The following is a 24905-nucleotide window of genomic DNA, read 5'->3' as shown; positions in this document are numbered from 1 at the left end:
CCTACACAGTGACCATGAGGCATCAATGCTGATCTTTACATATAACCCAGTGAAAGGGTCAATTTATTAAAGTCTTCCATGATCCAACTGATAGGCACAATTCTACAACATGAATATGTTTTTCTGTAGGTTTGGACAATGTAGCGTGACACAGCCATTCCTTTGACAAGCGACATATCCCTTCTTTTAGAACAGAAATATGTGCCATTATTTTTCTCTGACAAATTGACTGCTGGGTTTCTGTGAATTACCCACAGTGACTAATTGCTTATAATAAAATATAGGGTCCCATTGTGAGGACAGGGCAGTCAGTTAAACAAAATGTTTCACCTAAATTACCCCTAAAGCCAGTTTGAGGCAACTAAATTGCCTGTCAAGACTTGTCCAGTGAGAAATGGAGCAGAGTAGAAAAATAAGGAGGATTCAAAGCTAACTGAAAGAACTTCTGTGCCAAGGACGGGTATTACTGTATAGTGTAATCATTATGTTATTAAACTTGTAATCTACAGAATGTGGCAGTAATTTGGACTTTGAATGATACTATAAAACAAGTTATATTGATTAGCCTCCGATTATACATCTTCTTAGTTGGGCTCTTGTAGCGCAGTGGTAGCTTCCCTACCTGAGTCAGGAGTTCTGCTTTCAAGTTCCATCTGCTCCACAATGTGTAATAACATCCCTGCACAGTTTAATTTGAAAATATCAACATGTTTCTACGTTTCCTTGTTGCCCATTTTACATGAGTACCCAAAGTTAAATTCTACCTTTTAAGTTCAAACTCTATCATGGGCAGTTGAGAGTTCGAGAATGGAATGCTGGTCTCAGTAAAAGTGACCATGAAACTGTTGTATCATTGTAAAGAAATTCAACTGTTTCAGTGATGTTGCCTCAGGAATGAAATGCTGTCCTGACCAGGCCGGGCCTGTTTATGATTCCAAATCCCTCTCCAACATGGTTCACTTTTGCATGCTGTCTACAGACACCTTGAATTGTTTAAATCTCTATTTGTGGGATAGGCTGAGGACATTAAGGACATTAGCTGGCCCGCATACTGAGAATGAACAAACAATAATGTACACTGTGATATCATATAGCAATAGATCCTCTCTATAAGTTGGGGCAATGCTGATAAATCCATGCTAAATAAGCCTGTGACAACTGAAACACCCACAGGAATTAGAAAAGAGAGATTAACGATTGCAATAAAATAAACTATGAAAGAGGAAATCAATAAAGGGAGAGAAGCATAGGTCTCTACATTCAATCACTCCTTCAACCATGATACATGCTGCAGAAGGATGTTTATTGGATTCTTTGTTTTATACTGTAATGGGGTGAGCGTCTGTTTGTTTTAGAGCGCAGGTGAATCTTAGAGTTCCAATTGGTTTCAATGGCAATATTTCAGATGCCAACGATATCGGTACAATACGACACATTTCACTTAAAAAAACACACACACATCATTTGGACTGATGCCACTACACTGCCTCAGTAGTGGACTAAAGTGATAGGTGGTCCAAGTTACCCCAGTGTGTAAATCTTGTGGTTGGCCCTGGTCTCCCAGTGATTGCATCCATAACTGACCCTCATTTCCCCAGTGGCTTCCTCAGGAGGTGCCCCAGTGGTTTGCCTTGCTTTTCCCAGGATTGACCTAAACTCTGATGAATTACGGAGGAGGATCTTTAGCTCGCAGTCCAACCTCAGGGCGTCAGGTTTGAGCTCTGGAACAGCTTGCCTGTTGTGTGCCAGACAGGCTATCATTCTGAATGTGTTAAGTCCTCTATTATGGAAGACGTATATAAATTTTCTCCTTTTTTTCCTCAATTTGTGGTGATGTTAGTGGTTAGTCCCATCGAAAGTCATGTCCCACCATTTGATAAAATTTAATATTATATGATCTGTAAAACTCCTTCAACTGCTCAATAACATCTTGGTCTATTTGGACATGAGTCCTTCCCTTAGATTTGCCGAGACACCTCGGCGTGCTGCTGCTCTCTGGTTTCTTCAGGCAAGGAAAGCCCTTGGTTTTGTTGAAGTAAAAGTGCTTGTCGGTGACGATCCTCTTGAGGCCCAGGAAGTCCTGCACTTTGCCCATTTCTCCGGCTGGGTCGATGATGAGCCTCTCCCCACTGACAAAATGGATCTGGGAGAGGGGAAAGAACTGGAGCCAGTTCTCCAGGTGCAAGGCATAGATTCCAATGCGGATCGCACTCCAAGAGGCATCAATCAGGCCCAGGGTCCGGTTCTTGAACGCTAGAACCTCAAAGGTCGGAATCTCCGGTTTCTTGGACAGTGTTTGGGTATAGTCTGAAATGGCTCTCGTCACTGGGTTCCTGACCACCACAATGAGTTTAGTGCCTTTTGCCATCGAGAAGATTCGCTTTGGTGCCTCCCTGGTAACAAAGTAACTGGGTGTTTTCTCCATGGTGATCTGACCATCCAGCGTCTTGGGCATCAAGCTTCTAAAGACATATAAAAAGCAGCTATTAGTATTCTTGGTGGTAGTCTATTCAATTATCTTCCGGTCTACATAGAATGCATGAAAATGATTAACAGTTAATCAGACAAATTATTTTACATAGTGTGCCGTAGGAGTATCAGTCAGTGGGTCAGGTCCATGACAGGGGAGATGTACACCAGCTACGTAAGGGGCTTTCTGAATTACTTTTTCTCTCAAGTACTGCATATTACAAACAATCAATCTGCAGTGTATTGAGAATGTAAAAAGCAAATGTGCTCTGATGAGGTGGCTACATTCACTTTGACATCTAGAAGGACAAAGGCAGGCTTGAGGATTAAATGATTAGTTACATTTCAAATTTAATTTGACTCTGCAGAACTCTTAAATGTGATATTAACTTCCTTCCAAAGCTGAGCTATTAAAGGTATTAAGTTACTGCAAACCTTCCTTTGCTGCCTTGCTTTTATATTCCCAATCCGAACCACACAGGAAGTGTTCTTTAACCATGCACCAGTGTGACTAACAGATCATAAAATATTTTCCTGTCAATCTAATTTCCTCACAGTATTATTTATTTCTGAGAAAATTCCTGGCCCATATTATAACATCTCTCCAAATATTTGCTGTGATTCACTGAGTGGCATAAATTTCTGAGTCAGAACATTATGGATTGATCAGAGACTGAGCATAAAATGATATTGATATTTCACTTTATTTCATTAAGCCCAATGAGTCCATTCCAATGTTGATCTTACATTGAAGTCTCCTCCCATCTTTCCTCATCTAACCTTATAATTGTACCTCCCTATTTCTTATCTCTGACATATTGTCTATCTTCCCCTACATGCATCTACATTATTTTCTTTAATAATGCCCTGTGGTCATGTTCTTCAAAGTTTTTTTTCTAAATTTCCTATAGGATTTCCTGGTGATGATCTTTTATTGATAGTCACTAGTTTGCATTTTTACACAAGAGGAAATGTTTTCTCTGTATCCACTCAACCAAAACCTTCTCTAATTTTAAAGACCTCTGGTAAATCAATCTTTAGCTTTCTGTACTCCAGAGAAAAGAGGTTTAGCCTCTCAATACTTTCCTGACATGTAAACTCATACATTTTTACTATCATCCATGTCAATCTTTGTAAACTTTCCAGTGCCTCTATATGCTTTCTATATTCAAGCAATCATAACTTCATGCAGTAATCTGTGTTATTTAACCAAGGTTTAAGACAGGTTTAGCATAATTTATCTACTTTACGATTCTACCGCTTTAGAAATGAAGGCTAGAACTTGGTTTGCTATTCTTTTAATGATTTTTGTCTCCCAGAAGCTTTTCTACTCAATGTGGACCTGCACCTTCCATTGGTTTCATTGACTCTAAAGCACTTTGGGACATCCTGAACTGCAATAGAAAGAAAATATACTTTCCTTTTACATCTCTGACTCATGAACAAGCGCACATTTAATATTTGAAACCACTCTTACATCTAACTTTTCATAGAGTCATACAGCATGGAAACAGATCCTTTGGTCCAACTAATCCATGCCAACCATGTTCCCAAACTAAATTGGCCCCACCTGATTGCATTTGGTCCATCTCCCTCCAAACCTTTCCTATTCATGTACTTATCCAAATGTCTTTTAAATGTTGTAAATGTACCTGCATCCACCATTTCCTCTGGCAGTTCATGCCATATATGAGCCACTCTCAGTGTAAAAAAAGTTGCCCCATATGTCCTTTTCAAATCTTTCTCCTCACCTTAAAAAATGCCCTTTAGTCTTGAAGTCTCCTACTCTAGGGAAAAGACCCTTTCTATTCACCTTATCTACGCCCCTCATGATTTTCTAATCCTCTATAAAAGGTCACCCCTCAACCTTTTATGCTCCAGTGAAAAAAAATCCCTGTGTATCTTTATCAAACCTTCTATCCCTGGCAACATTCTGGTAAATCTTTTCTGAACCCTCTCCAATTTAATAACATCCTTCCTTTAGCAAGGCAACCAGAACTGTACACATGATTTGGAGATGCTGGTGTTGGACTGGGGTGTACAAAGTTGAAAATCATACAACACCAGGTTATATTCCAACAGGTTTAATTGGAAGCACCAGCTTTCGGAGCGTCGCTCCTTACCACCTGATGAAGGAGCGATGCTCCGAAAGCTAGTGTGCTTCCAATTAAACCTGTTGGACTATAACCTGGTGTTGTGTGATTTAGAACTGTACATGGTACTCTAGAAGAGGCCTTTCCAATATCCTGTACAACCTCAACATTACATCCCAACTCATATACTCAAAGGCCTCAGTAATGAAGGCAAGCCTGCTAAATGCCTTAAACACCCTGTTTACATGTAAGGCAAATTTCAAACTTCTCGATCTCTGTTTTACAGCTCAACCCAGAGACATCCCATTAATTGTATAAGTCCTGTCCTTGTTTGTTTTACCAAAATACCTCGCATTTATCCAAATTAAACTTCATCTGCCACTCCTCAGTTCATTGACCCAATTGATCATGATCTCTTTGTATTCTTCAACCTCTCTGTCCCTCAGTTTTCTTTGTTACTGTTTAATCAAACTGTCTATAATTAAAGCTCATTTTCATGTACTCCAGTTTCCCCTATCACTTGCTTTTGATGTAGTTAGTGCATAATCTTTGATTTTGATATGTTTGTTTTCTTCATAACTTTCCAATTTCCACCACCTCAGACATCCCCCTCCTGCAATTAGTATTTATTTCACACCTGAGACTGGCCTTAAGATTGAGGCTGTGGGAAATAATTATCAAGAGTCAGGAAATGGTGGAGGGAAGTGAATAAGTATTTGACATCAGACGTTGTGGTGGGGTACACCAATAACATTCCAAAAATACTAAATAATCAAGGAGTTAAAAGGGACAGAACATAAACAGAATGACTATCACAACAGATAGTACTAGAGATAGTAAAACCAATAATTTTCCTGGACCCAATGAGTTGTATTGATATTAAAAGGAAGTAGCTACAGAGAAAATGGATGCACTAATGATAATCTTCTAAGATTCTTAGATTCTGGAAAGTCACAGAGGGTTTGAAAACCGCCAATGTAATGCTGTTATTCAACAATGAGAAGAGACACAAAACAAATAACTACAGGTAGTTAGCTAAACATTTGTTATTGGGAAAATATTACAGTTCATTATAAAGGATGTAACAGCTGAAATTTAGAAATACAAAATATAATCAATCAAAGTCAACATGGCATCATCCTGACAAGTTTATTAGAATTCTTTAAGGAGGTAACAAGCAGAATACACAAATATTTTCTAATCAATGTGTTCGGAGATATTATTACACACATCCAGAACAGGTGACATTTTACCCCGGTCTTCTGCCTCAGAGATAGGGACACTACCACTGGACCACAAAAGCTTTCACGGGAGCCAAGAGAAACAATGTAATAAAGCAGCAAGTTACCTCATAAGATAACAGCCTATGGTGTTGGAGGCAATATATTAGCACAGATCGATGATTAGCTAACCAATAGAAGACAGAGAATTTTGAGGGAACTTTCTGGCTAGCAATCTGTAAATGGTGGAGCACCATAGGGACTAGGGCTGGGGTCACAATTATTATAATATATATTAGTGACTTGGATGAGAAAAGTAAATGGAACATCACGAAGTTTGCAAAATACACAATAACAGGTAGGATGATAAATGGTGAGGATGATACAAACAATCTACAGTGGGACATTTATTAAGATTAATTGAGTGGGCAAAAACTTGGCAAATGGAATATAATGTGGTAAAATGTGAAGTTGTGCATTTTATTTAAATTAAGAAAATCTGCAGAAAATTGCTGCCCAGAGGCATTTGGAGGTCCTCCAGCATGAACCACAACAAGCTACTGTACAAGTTCAACAGGCAATAAGGAAAGCAAATGGAATAATGGCCTTTATTTCAAAGGGAACGGAGAATAAAAATGGGGCATCTTGTTTTAGCTATTTAGACCATAGCTGGAATACTATGAACAGTTCAATCCCTTTATCTAAGGAAAGATATCTTGGTACTGGGGGCAGTCCAGAAAAGGTTGATGGTTGATTCTGGGTAGAGAGGGAGTTTCTGGTGAGTAGGCTTGAACTTATTAGAGTTTAGAAGAATGAGCCATGACCTTGTGTGTAACGTATAAAATTTGTAGGAGGCTTGATAGGTTCAAAGTGGAGATGTTGTTTCTTCTTGTCAAGAGTCAGAGGGCATAACCTCTGAGCAAGGGGTCAGCCAGGTAGGACAGAGATGAAAAGCAAGTACTTCTCTCAGATTGGAGTGAATCTGTGGAATTCCTTGCCACAGAGAGCTGTAAAAGCTGAGTTGTTAAGACTGAGACAGACAGATTTTTAATTAGTAAGGGAATCAAAGGAAAAGGCAAGGAAGTAGAGTTGGAGATGATCAGATCAGCTATGATGAGCTCATCGAATGGCAGAACAGTGTTGATGAGCTGAATGGCTTGCTTCAGTTCCTACATCCTTGGTCTTGTGGTTACCTACCAACCATTTCTCAATTTGTTTCTGTCTCTGTGCTACACTTTTCAACATTACCTCCAGGCAGTGAAAAAAATCTATAAACTAGAAGCTCCATTATGGCAGGGGTGAGCAGAGGAGGAAAAGAAAACTGCAGAGGTAGTGGATACATTTGTCAGTGAAGAATGACTCTGTAAGGATTTATAGTGTTTGAAATCCAGATTGCTGTGCATGTTTCCCGGGGATGGACTAACAGAACAATACCAGATAAGAGCCAGGAAGATGCCCACATCAGATCTTCACATTAGTCAGAATTCTTTTGGCGGCCTGACACAGTAGGAGGTCACTCATCTCACAGACCTGCTCCATGCATTATCATTGCATTGTTATTTAACATAAACTGCCATTACTGGAGGGATACAAACAGCTTTTTCCCTGACAATGCCATTAATATCTCTTAATTTCTCTTCTCAATACATTTTGATCCAGTAACTAGCATTGAATCAAACTCCCTTTCTCTGGACGTTGGTTCTAAGTGTTCATTATTTTGTGGGAGACTTTTTAAAAAAAAATCCAACTTATACAAAACTGGCTAATCTTGTACATGTGTCTTCATGTTCATCATGCACTGCGTAAATTAAATAACTTGTTTTCTGCTTCGTGCACAAGACCTTTTATTGTGATAAAGACCTTCAAATAAAAAAAGGAAATTGCAAAGTTGTACAGCACTTTATCATGTACACATACCATGCAGCAGGCTGTAATACATCAGGGAACACTTACTCAGACTAATACAGCAGAGAACAAACAATACATTTGATGGAAACTCAGAGGAAGTCAGCAGGGAATAATGCATCTGGGAGGGATACAGCAGGGGACAATGCAGCAGGTAATAATAGGTATGGGAGTAATAGGGCATGCAACAGTACATTTAAGAGTTATACACCACAGAATATTACAGCAGGAAGAAATACATTTGGGAACGACACAGCAGGGAATGGTTGCGTTGTGATTATGTTTCTGAGCTAGCAATCCTCTTTTAGAAACATGAATTCATCCCACTGCAGCGGCTTGTAAGGTAAATTCCACTTGTTTTATACATACCTAAAATAAAAACTGGTCTCAGTAATGGTGACCATGAATTGTCAACAAAACCATCTAATTCATTCATGTACTTTCGGGAAGGAAATCTGCCACCTTTACTTAGTCTGGCTAACGAGTGATTCCACACCCACAGCAATGTGGTTAACTTGTAACCGCTCTCTCAATTTGTCTTGCAAGTCACTCAGTTGTATCCAGCTGTCAGGAAAAGGTAAAATAAGACTGAAAGTAAAAGGATTATCATGAATTCTCTAGGCACTGGAAACAACATACTGACCAGCCATTATTACAAAGTTCCTGATGAAGGGCTTATGCCCGAAACGTCAATTCTCCTGCTCTTCGGATGCTGCCTGACCTGCTGTGTTTTTCCAGTGCTATGCTTTTTGACTCTGATTTCCAGAATCTGCAGGCCTCACTTTCTCCTAACTACTACATGGTCTTCCTGGCTAACATCTGGCGTCTTTGTATCAGAACTGGGACAGTTGTCCCACAGACTAGTCAAGCAATAGAACAATATAGTCTATTCACAGAATCATTCCATTTGGTGGATGTCCCAGATACTAGCATCACCATTCGCACACAGAGCCACCAGAGGTGGTAGTGGAGGCAGTCAAATGGGAGTTGCCCTGGCAATCCAGAACACTGGCATAACTTATGTCGTCTTGTAGCATCAAGTCAAAAAGTGAAAAAGGAACTCCCCTGATGATTCCCCCATATTGGCTGATGAATCAGTACTCCTTCATGTTAAAACACTGAGAGTAGCAAGGGTGCAGAATGTACTTTGGTAGGAAACTTCAATGCCCATCATTAACAGTGCCATAATATTACTCCTGACCAAGCCAGCTGAGTCCTGAAAAGATTTCTCACAGACTAATTCTGCAGCAGCTGGTGATAAGGAATAAGTTTGTTGACCTTGTCCTCACCAATGTACAAAAGATAAGGCTGAAGTATTTGCAACAATCTTCAGCCAGAACTGCAGAGTGGATGATCCATCTCAGCCTCCTCCTGAGCTCTCCAGGACCATATAAGATTGTCTTCTGTCAATTAGATTCACACTTGATATCAAGAAATGACTGAAGACACTGGATACAGGAAAGGCTATGGGCTATCTCAGCTGGAGACTTGTGTGTTAGACCTATAGGTGCTCTCAGGAGAAAGTGAGGTCTGCAGATGCTGGAGATCAGAGCTGAAAAATGTGTTGCTGGAAAAGCGCAGCAGGTCAGGCAGCATCCAAGGAACAGGACATTCGACGTTTTGACGTTTCAGCTCCTTCCTGATGAAGGGCTTATGCCCGAAATGTCGAATCTCCTGTTCCTTGGATGCTGCCCGACCTGCTGCGCTTTTCTAGCAACACATTTTCAGCTATAGGTGCTCTCAGTCCAGGTGTCTACGTACAGTTACAACACTGACTACTACATGACAATGGAAACCTTCCAAGCTATGTCCTACATATAAAATACAGGGCAAATCCAATCTAGCTAATTATTACCCCATAAACCTATTGTCAATCATTAGCAAAGTGCTGGAAGGTGTCATTGACCGTACTATCAAGCACCACTTAGTTTGAATATTATACTCAAGATGCTCAGTCAGAACCATGTGGCTCCTAATATTATTACAATTTTTGTAACAAACACGGACAGAACAGCTGAATTCCAGAGATGAGGCAGAAGTGACTACTCTTGATATCATGGCAGTATTTGACTAATCAAGGAGACCTAGTGAAAATGCAGTCAATGAGAATGGGGGAAAATTCTCTGCTGCTTTGAATTATAAAAGCACAAAGGAAAATGGTTGCATTATTGAATGCCAATCATTTCAGCAGGAGTTCCTCAGGCCAACAAAATGGGTATCGATTTGCTATATGACTCTATGACTACAGCTACACATTAATGCCTTTCCTTCCAATGTAAGGTGAAGATCTGTTTGATGATTACACAATGTTACCATTCACCACTTCAAGGCGCTGGAACAGTCTGTAGCATGTGAAAAGACATTGACAACAGTCATGCTTGGTATGATAAGTGACAGGTAATATTTACCTCACATATGGCAGGTAATGACTGACTTCAATGCGAGAGAAACTAGCCAACTCCCTTTTACATTCAATAGCTTTATTATCATTGAGCACATTGGCCAGAGCTTTAACTGGAACACCACAAACACTACAAAGCAAATGGAAGGCTGGAAATGTTGTGGTGAGTAACTCATCTCCTGACTCCCCAAAGCCTGCATCATTTACAACGCACAGGTCTGAACTGTGAAGGAATATTCTGCATTTACTTGGATGGATGAAGCTCCAACAACACTCAAGCTCAACATCATCCAGGACAAAGCAGCTTGCTTAATTGGTATCCCGTCTATACCCCCTCCATCACTTGTGCACAGCAGCAAAATGTGTCATCTACAAGAGACATTGTAGCTACTCAACAAGGCTCCTTGCAACCCATGAGCTTTGCCAACAGGAAAGTCAAGATCAAGAGATGGATGGGATCATCGTCACCTTGAGGTTACCTCCAAAGGCTCACATCAACCTGACTTGGAAATTATATCGCAATACGTTTGCTTTTTCTTGGAATTTCCTTCTTAACAACACTGTGGATGTACTCACATAACTTAGACTGTAGCAGTTTGAATTGGGGTTTGTCTTTAGCTGGGTGTTTTAACTAATGCGTCAACGATTATGTTATTTTTTTTTTAGATTAGACTTACAGTGTGGAAACAAGCCCTTCGGCCCAACAAGTCCACACCGACCCGCCGAAGCGCAACCCACCCATACCCCTACATTTACCTCTTACCTAACACTACGGGCAATTTAGCTTGGCCAATTCACCTGACCCGCACATCTTTGTGACTGTGGGAGGAAACCGGAGCACCCAGAGGAAACCCACGCAGACACGGGGAGAACGTGCAAACTCCACACAGTCAGTCGCCTGAGTCGGGAATTGAACCCGGGTCTACAGGCGCTGTGAGGCAGCAGTGCTAACCACTGTGCCACCGTGCCGCCCATGAAGAGGAAAGAAATCTCGAAGATGATTGTTTAGTGGCAGTGAGTGACAGAACCCAGCAGCAAGGCAATCAATTTGTCAAACATCTGCAACAGGGAATTAATACTTATCCAGCTGGATTTATGATTACCAGATCAAGGCAATCATCAAACCTCCAAAGCCTTAAACTGAAGCTATCTCCCTTAACATACGAATCTGGGAGTATTGAGGTATTGAAGACTCCAACAGACCTTAAGTTAACTGTGATATACAAACATTACATTCCACAGGCGCAAACGGAACAACTTAATATTAAAGCGGGCATGTTACAACAGAGAAACAGGTTTCCAGTGGAATGTTATGCTTCAAGTGAACCAAGCTAAGTTGGATTATGAGATCTTTATACCTCTGGTTCATATGCTATAAAATGCTGATATTAGCATGGGCAGGTCTCTTAAAAGTTTATGACAGTGCAACATAACATAACGTTCTTCCCTTTTTCTGTTGATAAAACCTCATCCCAAACGGAAATACATGGTTGTACATTAAGTGTGTGCTGTCAATTTTTTAAAACAGGCAAATAAGGAAAATGTTAAAAGTCTAACATTTCAAGCTTCAGTTTAAGGCTTTGGAGGTTTGATGATTGCCTTGATCTGGTAATCATAAATCCAGCTGGATAAGTATTAATTCCCTGTTGCAGATGTTTGACAAATTGATTGCCTTGCTGCTGGGTTCTGTCACTCACTGCCACTAAACAATCATCTTCGAGATTTCTTTCCTCTTCATGCATGATCGGTGTGCCACACATTGCAAAGGAACAGAAACCAGCCAATGTAGCATCATGATCAGCGTTGAATTCATATGATACGGAATGGTTGCACTTTGAGAAACCTTTTCTGGACCTCAAGTATTTCTAACAAGCATTGTTCTCCCAGTTCTGGTCGTTCTCTACCTGCTCATACACTGTGTACCTCTCCCATCAAATTTATAATTGAAGAAAAATGTCCTGTGTCTCAGAACTTCAGCTGTGTATCTCAGATTACTGGTTGCTGGGCAATGTCATTTGCAATTGCCTCCTGAGCATTTCTTTCACGAGGGATGGTAATTCCCTTCCCCACTGGGGTTGCATTAAAATGACGTATGAAAATCTTGCTGTGTTGCAGAACCAAATGCTCATTAATTTAGAAATACTTTTCATATGTTCTGCTATATTTTTTGAGCATGGAGTGACAATGTGATATGGGTCACCCCTCAGTACCCCTGTCTTGAAACAGTTTGCCAGTGTACTGGAGTCCATTGTCAGACACTATCTGATCTGGGACACTGAATAAACAAGAATAGTGCCCTGTCAATGTCCTGTTGCACTCTTGTGTTGCTAAGTTGTTGAACAACAGGAAATTTGGAGAAGTAATTCATCACAAGGCTGTAATCTCACTGTAAATAGGTCTGTTGCTACTTTCATCAAAGAAGTGAATGAAACATCATGTGGATGTCCAGGCTACCTTCACTGCTGGGTTTGGCGTGCCTCACATGCACTCACCAGTTGTTGAATGTCCTATACATTTCTGTAAATCTTTTCTGAACCCTTTCAAGTTTCACAACATGTTTTCAATAGGAAGGAGACCAGAATTGCACATAATATTCCAACAGTGGCCTAACCAATGTCCTGTTTAGCCGCAACATGACCTCCCAACTCCTGCACTCAATACTCAGACCAATAATGGGAAGCATACCAAACGCCTCCTTCACTATCCTATCTACCTGTGACTCCACTTTCAAGGAGCAATGAACCTGCACGCCAAAGTCTCTTTGTTCAGCAACACTCCCTAGGACCTTACCGTTAAGTGTATAAGTCCTGCTAAGATTTGCTTTCCCAAACTGCAGCAACTCGCATTTATCTGAATTAAACTCCATCTGCCACTTCTAACTCAAACCTTTAACAGCACACTAGTCAACAGATGAGCACCATTGACCAGAAACTGAACTTGATTAGCTGTATAAATACTGAGGCTACAAGAGCAGGTTGGAATCTTGCAGTAAGTAACTTAGCTTCAGCATTCCTTCTGATCCCATGGGCCTCTGAGGTCCATGTGCAACAGCAACTTCTGGAAGCCAATATCAGAATTGGTGTGCTGACACCAGTTGCCATGTGTGGAACCTTGGAGAGAATAACGCACACCTCATGATTCCCCAAAGCCTATCCACCATCGTCAAGGCACAAGTCAAGGGTGAGACGGAATATTCCCCACTTATCTGGATGGGTGCAGCTCCAACTACATGAGGTAATTTGACACCATCCAGGACAAAGCAGCCCTCTTGATTGGCAATCCAACCACAAACATCAACTCCCTCCACCACCGGTGCTCGGGAGCAGCAGTGTGTACTATCCACAAGATGCACTGCAGAGCTTCACCAAAGATGCTCAGATAGCACTCGGCAAACTCACAATCACTTCCATCTGGAGGGACAAGAGCAGCAGATACATCAGAATACCACCACCTGCAAGTTCCCCTCCAAGCCCTTCACCACCCTGACTTAAATATGTTGTCATTCCTTCATTGTCACTGGGTCAAGATCTTGGCATTCCTTCCCTAAGGGCATTGTGGGTCAACCCACAGCAGATGGTCTGCGGGGGTTTGCAGAGGTTCAAGAAGGCAGCTCATCTCCACCTTCTGAAGGGCAACTAGGGATGGGTAATAAATGCTGGCCAGCTAGCAATGCCCACATCCCACAAATGAATTAAAAAGAAAATATTAATGGTTGTGAAAGCTTCTGATCACCTTCTTTCATTAACACAGTGTATGAGATTAACAGTGTGGAAAACTTGGTCATCTTCTGAAATGTATCTTTTGCTTGGTTGAATTGGAACCTCACTGATGTGTTTACATTTCTGTATATTCTTAACCCTTTCCTTGCTGTCAGCATTGTGTTGTTTTACCATCTTATTGGTCATGTGGCATTCTCCAATAAACTGGTCTATAAATAGACTCTTGGGGTTGCTGATTTAATGACAAAACTTCGAGTCTGTTAATCCTAAAGTTAATCCTGAGCTGGTCTTTGATAAGCTTCTAGACACTGTTTCTCCACCTACTGTGAAGTCCATCCTTGATAATGGCAAGTATAATTTTTGTTCACTTTTCAGGGTCACTTATCATTTCATAATGAGTTTCTGCTATCAATGATTCTATCCTAGCAATTGAACTCAACCACCACAAGCCATGTCCCTGACTTTGTGTCAGCAAGGGTTAAAAACTGCTCTTCTTTTCAAAGCACAGACTTTATGGCTACTGCATTCTTGACTATCAATATGTAAGTAAAAGCACTCTAGTCAAGTGTGTGTTGCTGGAAAAACACAGGTCAGGCAGCATCCGAGGAGCAGGAGAATTGACGTTTCGGGTCTCATTCAGGAATGAGGCTGAGAGCCAAGGGGGTTGTGGAGATAAATGGGAGGGGGTGGGCTGGAGGGGGAGGTAGCTTAGAGTGCAATAGGTAGATGGGGGTTGGGGTAATGATGATAGGTCGGAGAGGAGGGTGGTTGGAAGGAAGAATGACATGTAGGACAGGTCATGAGGGCAGTGCCAAGTTGGAATGTTGGAACTGAAATGTTCAACTCCCCCTCCCTTTCCACCAAGGAAATGCAGGTCCTGGGCCTCCTCCATCACCACTCCCTAACCACCCGACGCCTGGAGGAAGACTGCCTCATCTTCTGCTTCAGGACCCTCCAACCCCATGGTATCAATGTGGATTTCACCAGTTTCCTCATTCCCCCTCCCCCCACCTTATCCCTGCTCCAACCTTCCAACTCGGCACCGCCTTCATAACCTGTCCATCTTCCTCCCCACTTATCTGCTCCACCCTCCTCTCCGGCCTATCACCATCATCCTCACCTCCATCCACCTTTTGCATTCCCAGCTACCTTCCCCCCAGCCCCACCTTCCTCCCATTTATCTCACCACCCCCTCATTCCTGATGAAGGGCTTTTGCTTGAAACATCAATTCTCCTGCTCCTCGGATGCTGCCTGACCTGCTGTGCTTTTCCAGCACCATACTCTTGACTCTAATCTCCAGCATCTGCAGTCCTCACTTTTTCCTAAAAGCATTCTAGTCTGCAGTTTCTGTACAAAACTTCACTGTCTTTATGCTTTAGGTCAAAGTGCATTGCAGCGTATTTATATTAAGCAAAGCAATCTTAGAAATGTATTTGGTCTTGAAAAAAATTATGTTCCAATCAAAAAAGATAAGCTGTTTTCTTGGTGGCTAATGCCATATCCACAGATTCGTACAGCTGCCTATTCTCCCTTTTGTCTGAATTCTCTGTTCGACAAAGCTGTCGTCCAGTTGGTCTTCAATTAGTTTTCCAAATGTCTACCTCCTCATTATTATAATCTTTTCTAGACAGCTTTTTACAGTTAACCTGGTGTGAATTTTGCCTCCATCAGGGGTTATACCTGATGCACTGATGTAAATAATATTTCCTATAAAATAAGAAACTGGGAATGGATATTGGGGTAGGAAGAATTCTATAGACTATAATTAAAACCAGCTATTATGTACAAACATTGTGTTCATTGCCTGAGCTAATACATTACAGAAGTGGAGCATGCTTCCAGTAGAATGGCATACTTCAAATGATTCAAGGAAAGATGCGACCTCAGATCTTAATAACCTCAGGTCACAACCTATGGTGCAACAATGATCTCATGTGCATGTCTCTTAAAGATATACTGACATATCGACCAGAAATAACTAAACGTAGTTTGCCACCACATTCACAAGAGCAAAGATGGATAATAAATGTTAGCCTTATCTGTGAGGCCATGACAAATAAAAAGAACAACTGGGAGTAAACTGGCATGGAGCAAACATTTGGGCAAAGTACAGCATTGAATACTCCCATCTGGGAGTAATCAAGCAAGGAGCTGGATATGTATAGCACAAACAGGCCCGACAATACCAAGAGGAAATGAATCATTCCCTATTACCCACTCTATCAGATTTCTGCCTGACTTAACCCTTTCTAAATCAGAGCAGCAATTCCAATGACTTGCATGACACCGTACCAGCATGCTGCTGCAGCAGTGAGCTCTGTGTGAAAAGGACGAGGCCCTGAAGTAGAATGAAAATGCTGTGCTGGCCTTTCAATGAGATACATCTGTGAGATAATGAGAGAGAAATTGCATCCACTTTGTATTCATTTAATCCAATAACATGTCTTACATGTATACATGTAGCTGGTACTGGACACTAACAGGAACAGAGAAAGATCAATCATTAATTTTACACCAGGCCTTACCTGTAAATCCATTAAAAAGCAGTCTCTTACCTTCAAACGTTTTGTGGCATTTAATTATCTATTTTAAGTTACATATTGATTTGGGTAATAGGCATTAATTGGATTCTTTTTCAGAACATTTTATTCAGACTCCCATCAGTAGAATCTAGCTGATGAGGTATAATTTGGTTAACCTTTTCCAAGAGGCAGGTGGGAGACTTGGGAGGTTGGGCAGAGTTAGTCGGGCTGGTAAATAAGAAGAAGAATCCAAATGCATCACATTTAGATATCTTTCATTTCAGGATCCCTTTACAAACACTGTTTATTACACACAAGGTAGATATTGAACTGCTTGGAGACACTCTACCAGAAAAAGAAGATAAAACTATTTTTTAATATTCATTCAGAGAATATGGGTGTTGCTGGCCAGACCAATCCCTATTTAAGCACCCTTCTGAGTTGTATCTTATAAATAGTGTATGTGCTTTGTAGAAGAATTACTTGCTACCGAATTTCCAGCCTCACTGAATTCATGTCCAGCGATGATGGATTCAACAACAGCAGATTCAATAATGAAATCTCAAGGGGAAGCGTTTACTTTCATTCCTCTTGAGATGGTCTTGTCTTGTGTGGTACTAATGTACTTGCCACTTCCTGGCTCAAAACTGGAGCGTTGTGACACGAGCCTAAAATTTTAAAAAGTCTTTACAAGGAAGAACCCACAATGACAACCTGGTAGAGCTGATGGGACAAGTTAGTTCATATCATTCAAAGAGTTCTGAGAAATGAAAATTTATGTTGAATTCTTTCCTGTCTCTTTGGCCATATGGGTTCACTAATTCAGTAGAGGAAGGGCTATCATAAAGAAGTTTAGTAGTTATTAGAATTTATTTATCAAATGATGAAAGTAATAGTGAGCGTGTTCTTGTATCTTTGCACTCTGGGCTTCCATGGGCAAAGCAGAAGAGAGTTGTCAGTGTGCTAAGGCCAAGGTCTCATCACTCCAATACAGGCAAACTACTTCAGCTGTGTGTTAGTGTGTATCATGTTTAAAGGTACGGCAGAAGGCTGTGTATTAAATTCCTGATCCAGGACCGAAACACAGAAAAATGAGGCTGGTACTGGAATGTAGTATAAAAGGTGTACTGTGCTGTTGGAAGCCCTGACTTTTGGGTCAGACTGAAATCTAAGGCCTGGTCTGCCTTCTCAGGTGGTGTGAAAGATCCTATGGCATTATTTTGATGAAGAGTTGGAGTGTTCTCAAAAATATTCTACTCAATATTTATCCCTCAATCAGAATTGTATTACCCGGTCATCATTACGTTGCTCTTTGAAAGAGTTTCCTGTTTGCAAGTTGGCAGCCATGTTTCTTACATTTCAAAATTGGCTACAAGCAGTATGTCATGAAAGATGCTATATAAATGCAGGTCTTTTTTTAAATCCCTTACATTGCTGAACCAGATGGACTTCTCTGTAATAAGAGTAAATAATTTCCCACATGTGAAGAATATTAACACGTGCTGTCACCTTGACAATGTGCGATGTAAGTACAAACCTTCATTTAAATGTCTGATCTCAGAAAGGGGCTTTCACAGTGATTAGTGCTATAGTGGGTTATAGATGGTCAGGGTGGGGAGGTCAGGTGGGGAATATGGACTGTTGAGGGGACAAGAGGATGCACGAGACATTCTGTTTCAGGACCAAGCCAATAGCTCCTGATAAAAGGTTCTGTAGGACTGGGATGACAAATCAGACTTGTCTATTTTACTCCTTGCCTATATTTACAGGCAGTGATAAACTAAAACTTGGGGGCGGTGGTGTTGGTGATTGGCATGAATATCTCTGGCATTAATTGATTATTGAGACTGTATCTATCTGTGCTGTCACACTTCTATTGACTAAGGCTTATTATGTACTTAACCCTTCTTCCCTCCTCTCAATGACGTGTTCTCAGTACACAATGCTGACTGAGCTTATTATTGTTCAGCTTGTATTTCATTGCCCCACATTTGCAATTTAATTCAAAGAATTTCTGTGCTCCCACTTTATTCACTGCCCTCATTATGTTGAAACCTGTTTCCACACACTGTTCAATTTACTAAGGATCTAATTTCAGTGCTGGCAATCTCAGTTTCCTGTAACTGGCCATTTGCTGAGCTGAGCTTGTTTCTCCCTTCTCATGCATCACTGTCTTTTTGCATCTGTGCTGACCTTAAGTGAGCACAATATTCTAAATGCTGCCTTACTAATGGATCTCACACACACCTAATATGACTTTCCTCAAATCCTTGATACTGTAAGACTGCTAATGTGGCTCCTAATCTCCTCTCGGCCAGTTACCTGAAACATTCAGAGTCTTGCCTCAACACATGGATGGATTCAACTATCCAGGGCATTGTTGGGGTACGAATGGATAGTTACCATGGTATAAAGGGAACGTTACTGATCCAGACGTTGTGAGTTCAAATCTCACAATGGTCTTTTGGGAGTTTCAATTCAATTTTAGTGAACATAACTATAGAGCTGTTGCCTATTATAGAAATGCATGTCCAAATTCAGTAAGACCTAGACAATATTCAGGCATGGAATGATAAGTGGCAAGTAACATTTGTGACACAGAAGAATCAGGTGATGACTATCATCCAACCATCATCTCTTGACATTCAATGGCATTTCCACTACTTAATCTTCCATTATTAGCATCATGGGGATTACCATTGACCCAAAACTGCACTGGACTAGTCGTAAAATACCATGGCTACAAAAACAGGTCAGAATCATAGAGACATAAAGTCATAGAGATGTACAGCACGGAAACAGACCCTTCGGTCCAACCTGTCCATGCCGACCAGATATCCCAACCCAATCTAGTCCTACCTGTCAGCACCCGGCCCATATCCCTCCAAACCCTTCCTATTCATATAACCATCCAAATGCCTCTTAAATGTTGCAATTGTACCAGCCTCCACCATTTCCTTTGGCAGCTCGTTCCATACAGGTACCACGCTCTGCGTGAAGATGTTGCCCATTTGGTCCCTTTTATATCTTTCCCCTCTCACCCTAAACCTATGCCCTCTAGTTCTGCACTCCTCCACCTCAGGGAAAAGAATTTGTCTATTTAATCTATCCATGTCCCTCATGATTTTATAAGCTTCTATAAGGTTACGCCTCAGCCTCTGACGCTCCAGAGAAAACAGCTTTAGCCTATTCAGCCTCTCCCTATAGTTCAAATCCTCCAACCCTGGCAACACCCTTGTAAATCTTTTCTGAACCCTTCCAAGTTTCACACCATCTTTCCAATAGGAAGGAGACCAGAATCGCATGCAATATTCCAACAGTAGCCTAAACAATGTGCTGCAACATGACCTCCCAACTCCTGTACTCAATACTGTGACCAATAAAGGAAAGCATCCCGCATCTGTGGGGTTTCCTCCGGGTGCTCTGGTTTCCTTATATAGTCCAAAGGTGTGCAAGTCAGGTGAATTGGCCATGCTAAATTGCCCATAGTGTTAGGTGTATTAGTCAGAGGGAAATGGATCTGGGTGGGTCACTCTTCGGAGGGTCGGCGTGGACTGGTTGGGCCGAAGGGCCTATTTCCACACTGTAGGGAATCTAACCTAATCTAATATCAAACGGTTATGTCTTCTGTGGTAACTCACTTGCTGACTCACTAAAGCTTGCCTACTACCTGCAAAACATAAGTCAGGAGTGTGATGGCCTCCTCCTCACTTGCCTGGATGGGTGCAAATTCAACAACGTTCAAAAAACTTGACAATATCCATAGAATCATAGAACCCCGACAGTGTGGAAACAGGCTCTTCGGCTCAACAAGGTCACACCGACCCATTCCCCTACATTTCACCTCTGATTAATGCATCCAACCTGCACATTCCTGAACGTATGGGTAATCTAGCATTGCCAATTCACCTGACCTGCACATCTTTCAACTGTAGAAGGAAACCGGAGCACCCTGAGGAAACCCAGACAGACACTGGGAGAATGTGCAAACTCCACACAAGCAGTTGCCCGAGGCTGGAATTGAACCCGGGTCCCTGGCGCTGTGAGGCAGCAGTGCTAACCACTCAGCAACCCAGGATAAAGCAGCCAGCTTGATTGGCACTCCATCCTAAAACATCTACTCCTTTTAACACCTTCCAAACCTGTCAACGTTTGTCATCTATGAGGACAAGGGCTGCAGACATATGGGAACACCACAACTTTCAATTGGTGCTCCAGAGAAACTTCTGGAACTCTTTCCCTAACAGTGCCCTACAGGCTTTTCCAAAAGTTAAGGACTGCAGTGGTTAAAGAAGGTAGTGCACCTTCTCTAAGCCAATGTCGACCGTCTCTAAGCCAATGTCGACTGTCTCTAAGCCAATGTCGACTGTCTCTAAGTCAATGATGACTGTCTCTAAGTCAATGATGACTGTCTCTAAGCCAATTAGGGATGAGCAATAAATGGTGGCCAAGCCACAACACACACATTCTTAAAGGAATAAAGGAAAGTAAGCATCATCTACAAGCTGGATTGCAAAACCTTGTCAAGCTTTCTAACAGAATCCTCTAATCTCATGACCTGTACTGCTTAGAAAACAAACACCAACACCTGAAGTTCACCTTCAAATCACACATCGTTGTGTCATGAAGCCATGTCATTGTTTCATTATTGTCAGTGGGACAAACTCCTGAATCTGCTTATCCAATGGCACGGCTGGTGCAACTTTATTTCTTTCGTGGGATGTGGATGTCACTGACCAGGTATTTATTTCCCATCCCTAATAGCCCCTTGAGAAGGTGGCAATAAACTGCCTTCTTGAACTGCTGCAGTCTGTGGGGATAAGTACACTCAGAGCAAGGGACCTTCAGGATTTAGATTCAATGATCCAGGAAAAGAACAGTGGTAATATAATTCCAAGTCAGGATGATTTGTGAGAAATTTGAACGTGGTAATGTTCCCAAGGTTTGGAAGGTGCTGTCAAAGGAAGGTGACTGATCAGCTGCAGATGTCAAGCTTCTTGGGTGTTGTGGCAGATGCACTTAAGCAGACAGATGGAGAGTCATCCATCACAAATCTGACTTGTGCCTTTACATGAAGGTTTAGGCTCGGGGGAGTCAGGAGGTGAGTGAACCTCTGCAGAATTTCAGCATCTGACCTAATCTTATTCGCACAGTACTCATAAGACTAGTCCAACTGAATGTCCTGATCAATGGCAACCCCAGGATGTTGATAGTGGGGGTTTCACTGATTGTAATGACATTGAATGGCAAAAGGAGATGGTTGAATTCTCTCTTGTGTGGCATGCATGTCAGGTTAAAAACAAGGACTGCAGATGTTGGAAACCAGAGTCTAGATTAGAGTGGTGCTGGAAAAGCACAGCAGTTCAGGCAGCATCCGAGGAGCAGGAAAATCGATGTTTCGGGGAAAAGTCCTTCATCAGGAATAGAGACAGGGTGCCTGCAGAGTGGAGAGATAGATGAGAGTGGGGTGGGGGTGGGGAGAAAGTAGCATAGAGTACAGTAGGTGAATGGGGGTGGGGATGGAGGTGATAGGTCAGAGTTGAGGGTGGAGTGGATAGGTGGCAAGAAAGATAAGCAGGTAGGACAGGTCATGAGGGCAGTGCTGAGCTGGAAGGTTGGAGCTGGGGTGAGGTGAGGGGAAGGGGAAATGAAATTTCCCTGTAACAGTGAATAACAAAAACGTTAATAGTGTTGAAATAGTTTGTCTGCTTATTAGCACACTACTGTTTGTGGAAGTTTGGGTAGCACCAAATAGTTGCTTTGTTTGATATATTTTGACTGCACTTCCAGTAATACTTTCCTGGTTGTAAGGTGTTTGAGGACTTCCTGGGAATATGAAGGCACTACAGAAGTGAAAATCTTATTTTTCCATGGGCCAAGGCATGCGCTCCCATCCAAATAAATTCCAGAAGGCCATTCAGCCAGAAGGCCCATTCTACCATATAATCAGATCCTGGTTGATCTGTGTCCTAACTCCACATACTCATCTTTATTCCACATCCCCCAATACCATGACTCACCAAGAAACTGCTACTCTGATCTTGAATTCACCAATATACTGTAAAATATTGTGACATGATTATTAATGCAGGATGTAAACTTCTACAAATCTGTTTCTTCAGACAATTTACATAGAACTATTGAAAATAGGAGCAGTAGGCCATTCAGCCTTTCTAGCCTTGTTCACCATTCAATATGAACATGGTTGATCATCAAACTCAATAGCCTGTTCCCACTTTTCCTCCATACCTTTTGATCCTAAGCGCCAAATTACAATGCTTTAACCTTGCCTCCTTCCAGTGATAGGAAATTCCAACGGCCCTCACCACTCCCTAGGCGAAGAAATTTGTCCAAATTTCAATCCTAAATGTATCAGACTGTGACCCCCAAGTCATTGGGAACATTGACCCTACGAAACCCTTACGATACAGTTGTTCTTTTCTAGTGAGATTGGAGAGCTTTTATTGCTGCAGGATTAGGGAGGAACTGTAAATTCATTTTGAAGATCTCAACAGGTTACCCACAAGTCCTAATTCCACTGCAGAGGTTATATCCAGCAGTTTTAAATTGATCCTCTCAAAACACCTTAAACCCTCCTTGATCCGAAATAAACCCACGCATCTTTTATATTCATTGTGAACAATTTTGGGAGAATCAAGATCGTGATTTGATTTCATCACTAAAACCAACACACAGAGGAGCTCAGTGGTTACCTGAATAAAGGAAGTGCTTGTATAAACAATGCATGGAATGCAGCGTATGAAAAATTGATTAGCCTGCCGACAACTCTCAGATTAGTTTACAGCTGAGCTTCTCCGGAGCAATATCATCATAGAACGGGAGTGTAGGAGGAACACACACACACACACACACACACACACACACACACACACACACACACACAAACTCCATGTGGGATTAACTGTTCATTTTTATTCAATGGGTCTCCAGACACTCAAAGCTTAAAGATATATGAGCTGCCAATGGCTGGCTTTAGGAGGACACAGACTAGTTTGTCTCCACCTGCAGTAGGAGGGGCTCAATTTAGATCTACTTTCAGTATGGTTCAAAACCAAACACATACCTGTCAATCTGTTCACTCACTTAAATAGGGACCCAAACTCAGTGTGGCTTACTCTCTAACCTCTACATTTGTATGCTCCAAGTTGATTTCCAGCTTGTATCCTCAATATCCCACAGATCCTAGTTTATTTCTTCCATAACTTGTACTCAGAGTAGCTTCCCCTGTATATTCCACTATCTCTTGGATTTATTCTCTATGTACCACATTCCTTGATTGTATCCATACCCCATTGCTCCCAAAGTGACTCTCTATATCCTGTGTCTTTAATATACTGTATTCCATTGTATCTATCTCAATCCTTGCATTTTCTTTAACATGTCTTTTTGGAGGAGTATGGGAACGTAGAAACAGTTTTAAAAATGGTCTCCAGAAAACAACCCCAGGAATCTCTTAGATTATTCATCAATACCTTGCTGGTTCCTTAATGTTCCATTACAGAAGGAACCCTGTCATCTTCCCTTGTTTCTTTGGCTTTTCTCCCCAGAAGTGTTATCACCACACTTCCCACTGTCACAAATCACTGTGACTTTTAATTTGTGTTTTATCTTCACACTGCCAACCACCATTATAAAACCACCCATGTAGACAACTCCATGTTTACACACACAGCCTGATAAGGGCAATGCAAACCATCAAAAGGAGAGGGGGAGGTAGGGAGAGATGGAGGGGGTACCCTGTCACCTTGACCTGTTCTGGCTTAGTTGTGATTCCTGTACCACACCAATTATCCTCGGAAATAGTCTAGCAAGCTCATCAGTTCTATCATCTTCCAAGAACATCTCTAGATAGGCAACAAATGCTGACCTTGTGAGCAGCACTCACATTCAGACAATGAATTAATCATCCCTTTAGATTTTTCTGCTCTTCTGACACCTGAACAAATTTGCAAAATATTTAGTGTCTTCATCCAATTTGGTTAATGATTAAACCGACAATGAACTGTCTGTGCACATGAGATGGAGTTTTATGACAGGCTAAAGCAGAGCACAATCCACTAATTGTGAGACACACTTAACTCCATATCAGTTACAAGAGCTTGAGATCAATCTTGGGGGAGACAGTTTTATAAGCATCTAGTTATTACTATTAGATGGAACTTAGCAGAAAATTGCTGTTAAATTAATGAAACATTCTCTCCCTTGTCATGCTTTCAATACCAGAAGTCCACTAAATCAATTTGTCTTCAAACACTACCAGGTGGAGGATTGATAGATATCAGACATGGGGGCCAATGTCAATCAATTACACAAATGAAGGAGGAAATTAGATCAAGACTTTGGCTGATTAAAGCACATTGCATTACTTGAGACAATAATAACACTCTCCATCTAATGATTGCAGGCATTAACCTGCTGATAATTCAGAAGGTGTCACCTAGCCTATTAGCATGCAGAGAATGTCACATTACTTGAGTAAGAGTGCCATTGAAAATTACATTAATGTCAAAAATGTAGGATTTTATTTCAGGAAAACTTCACTGAGGTGTTGGGG

The 24905-nt window shown here is 41.4% G+C and overlaps 1 protein-coding gene across 1 annotated transcript in view; it reads right to left on the bottom strand.

Moving 5' to 3' along the window:
* Positions 1-1843: 1843 nt before the first annotated feature.
* The window catches only part of LOC132825600 (heparan sulfate glucosamine 3-O-sulfotransferase 2-like), a 78824-nt gene continuing 55762 nt past the window's right edge, over positions 1844-24905 (bottom strand). Inside the window, exon 2 of the mRNA XM_060840982.1 lies at positions 1844-2462. Within this exon, the coding sequence (XP_060696965.1) occupies positions 1844-2462 (619 nt within the window). The remainder of the gene's footprint in view (positions 2463-24905) is intronic.

Source organism: Hemiscyllium ocellatum, chromosome 20 (genome assembly GCF_020745735.1).
Source record: "Hemiscyllium ocellatum isolate sHemOce1 chromosome 20, sHemOce1.pat.X.cur, whole genome shotgun sequence".
In the NCBI taxonomy this organism is placed as follows: domain Eukaryota; kingdom Metazoa; phylum Chordata; class Chondrichthyes; order Orectolobiformes; family Hemiscylliidae; genus Hemiscyllium; species Hemiscyllium ocellatum.
Note: the sequence above shows the minus strand (reverse complement) of the source record. Positions and strands in the feature narration are given on the sequence as shown.